The sequence below is a fragment of the plastid genome of Prunus mume, assembly GCF_029339155.1.
Source record: "Prunus mume isolate BJFU1210120008 plastid, complete genome".
Classification (NCBI taxonomy): Eukaryota; Viridiplantae; Streptophyta; class Magnoliopsida; order Rosales; family Rosaceae; genus Prunus; species Prunus mume.
In genome coordinates, this window is record NC_023798.1 from 30001 (window position 1) to 32500 (window position 2500).

The following is a 2500-nucleotide window of genomic DNA, read 5'->3' on the forward strand; positions in this document are numbered from 1 at the left end:
GGATTCATATTGAAAATAATCAGAAATCTAGGAATTATAATCGCTTTTAATCGCTTTCGATTATTTAAAATTAATTGAAATCAACACAAATAGATAAAGCAAAGAAATAGAATTGGGACATTATATACATTATCACTATGTATATTCTATATTCTATATATATATGTAATTGATTTCCCTATATATAGGAAAGGAATATGACGATACTATCGTAGATTGATCTATATTAAATTAACCTGTATTACAATACAACTTTATACACAATACTAGATAGTATGGTAGAAAGATTCAGATATTTCTTTCTACCATACTATCGTATCTTATAGAATACGGATGATTCTAGTCTGCCCATTTCATTTAAGACGCGAAATTTTAATCCTTTTCTTTCAATTATTGATAAGAACTAAAGAGTCAAGTTTAATTCAAACTAATCACCTTGGCTGACTGTTTTTACGTATATTATAAGTAAAAAAGCGGTAGGAACTAGAATAAACAGTGCAGTAGCAATAAATGCGAGAATATTTACTTCCATAATCTCATTTGTTTAATTTTTCTTTAATTCGAAATAACTCGGGAGTTAATCCCATAGAGATAATAAATCTTTCGCCTGTAAATTCAATGGGATGAATTACATCTCGATGATATCGAATCGGATCAATATCATGAATAACAATATCTGAGCTATCAAATTGACTCATCGTCAAGAATTTAATAGTATAACATAGGAAGATCTTTTATCCATACCGAACTCAAAATTTGATTCCTAATCCAATCAAAAATTCCTTTATTTATTTATCATTCTTTTCCATTCTTTCTTTTCTATAACCTACTGCCCTCTTTGTACAATCATCTGATGAAGTATCATCTAACCGCCTTTCCACTTACCATTGGTTCTAAACAAACCCCACCAAACAATAGAAGCTAAATTTAAAAAAAGGGAAGGAGTTAAGTTCTAAACTCATTTTTTTAATGATCTAATCTTCTTGGAAAACAAAAGAAGTATGATAAAGATGAGTACAAGTTCCGGTATAAAAAAATATAATATTCCATCAAATTCACTATTTATATATATTTATATATAAATTTAAAAAGTTTGTTCTTTCAAGGAAAAAAACCTTAAAAAAATAAATTTGCATTCCCTCGCTAATAAAAAAGCGATCCCTGTTTGATCTTTATTTTTTTAATATCCTCTTTCCTTGGATTAGTAACGGGACACATATACCAAAAGCTCAATGTGAAATTTGAATGAGATAGATTATTTCAAATTAGTGAAATTATAAATTGAGGTTACACAAAATCGGGCCAGAAAAGGATACGCTTTTCTTTTAAAGATTAAATCTATCACAGTAACTATGTTAAATTAATTTTATATCGTACAAATTCCATTTATGTATGTACTCCCGGGAAACATACAGTACTCTATTCCACATTCCACAGATCGGGAGTAATCGAAAAAGCCAGGCCCAGTACGGTATCCCGTGGAATCCTGAATCTGATGCTAACAATAATTGTACTAATCCACATATGTCTCTCTCCCATCAATCGAATCGGTACTAGTCTAAGAAATGGAAATTACCCCATTTGTTTGATGATAAATGTTAAACGAAAAAGAAAAGAAGAGGGATCGCCGTTGGGAATTAAATTCTGCTGTTTGTACTTCTTTTCACAAAAAATAGAGAGATGAATTGATATATTTTTTTATTGGATTTGTATTCGTCGGGACTGACGGGGCTCGAACCCGCAGCTTCCGCCTTGACAGGGCGGTGCTCTGACCAATTGAACTACAATCCCAAGTAAATACCATAATCATAATAAAGTATATATATTTTTATGATTTCATTCTAACCCTTTCAATTTATTTAGATTAAATTTAGATTAGAATTGGCGTGTTGTAACAGAGCCGCGAGTGTGATATATTGATACCCATATGGATATGCACTTTAGTGAGGGCAGCCTGGATTACTAGTAATCGTTTCGTTATTTCCAAATCAATTGGATAATCACTCTTTCAATGAAAAAAAGTTTTTTTTATTTACTCTTTACTTTATACTTACAGATCCTGATATGAATCTAGATCATTAGCAAGATCAGAATTTGTTGTAAAAATAGAGTAAATAAATAGTGGTATAGATATATCAGAAAACCTTTCTCTTACGTATTGGGGGATCGGGCATTTCTGGAGAGCAACAAATGGGTTATATTATTTCATGGTGGATCGGCGAATTATTGGGCCGAGCTGGATTTGAACCAGCGTAGACATATTGCCAACGAATTTACAGTCCGTCCCCATTAACCGCTCGGGCATCGACCCAGGAAGAATCAATTACAGGCTTATTGATAATCCATGATCAACTTCCTTTCGTAGTACCCTACCCCCAGGGGAAGTCGAATCCCCGCTGCCTCCTTGAAAGAGAGATGTCCTGAACCGCTAGACGATGGGGGCATACTTGCACGACCGCCATCATACTATGCTCATAGTATGAATAGTTTTTAAAAATTG

The 2500-nt window shown here is 32.6% G+C and overlaps 1 protein-coding gene and 3 non-coding genes across 4 annotated transcripts; all 4 read right to left on the reverse strand. All coding sequences in view use genetic code 11, as the record gives it.

The window, feature by feature from the left end:
- Positions 1 to 427: 427 nt before the first annotated feature.
- On the reverse strand, positions 428 to 532 carry psbM (photosystem II protein M). The gene has a single exon. The coding sequence runs from the start codon at positions 530 to 532 to the stop codon at positions 428 to 430; it is 105 nt and encodes a 34-aa protein (YP_009020032.1).
- A 1185-nt stretch (positions 533 to 1717) lies between these two features.
- Positions 1718 to 1791, reverse strand: trnD-GUC. The gene has a single exon. It is a non-coding gene; the product is annotated as a tRNA-Asp (tRNA).
- Positions 1792 to 2227: 436 nt separating this feature from the next.
- Positions 2228 to 2311, reverse strand: trnY-GUA. The gene has a single exon. It is a non-coding gene; the product is annotated as a tRNA-Tyr (tRNA).
- Positions 2312 to 2370: 59 nt separating this feature from the next.
- trnE-UUC lies at positions 2371 to 2443 on the reverse strand. Its single transcript has one exon. It is a non-coding gene; the product is annotated as a tRNA-Glu (tRNA).
- Positions 2444 to 2500: the final 57 nt, after the last annotated feature.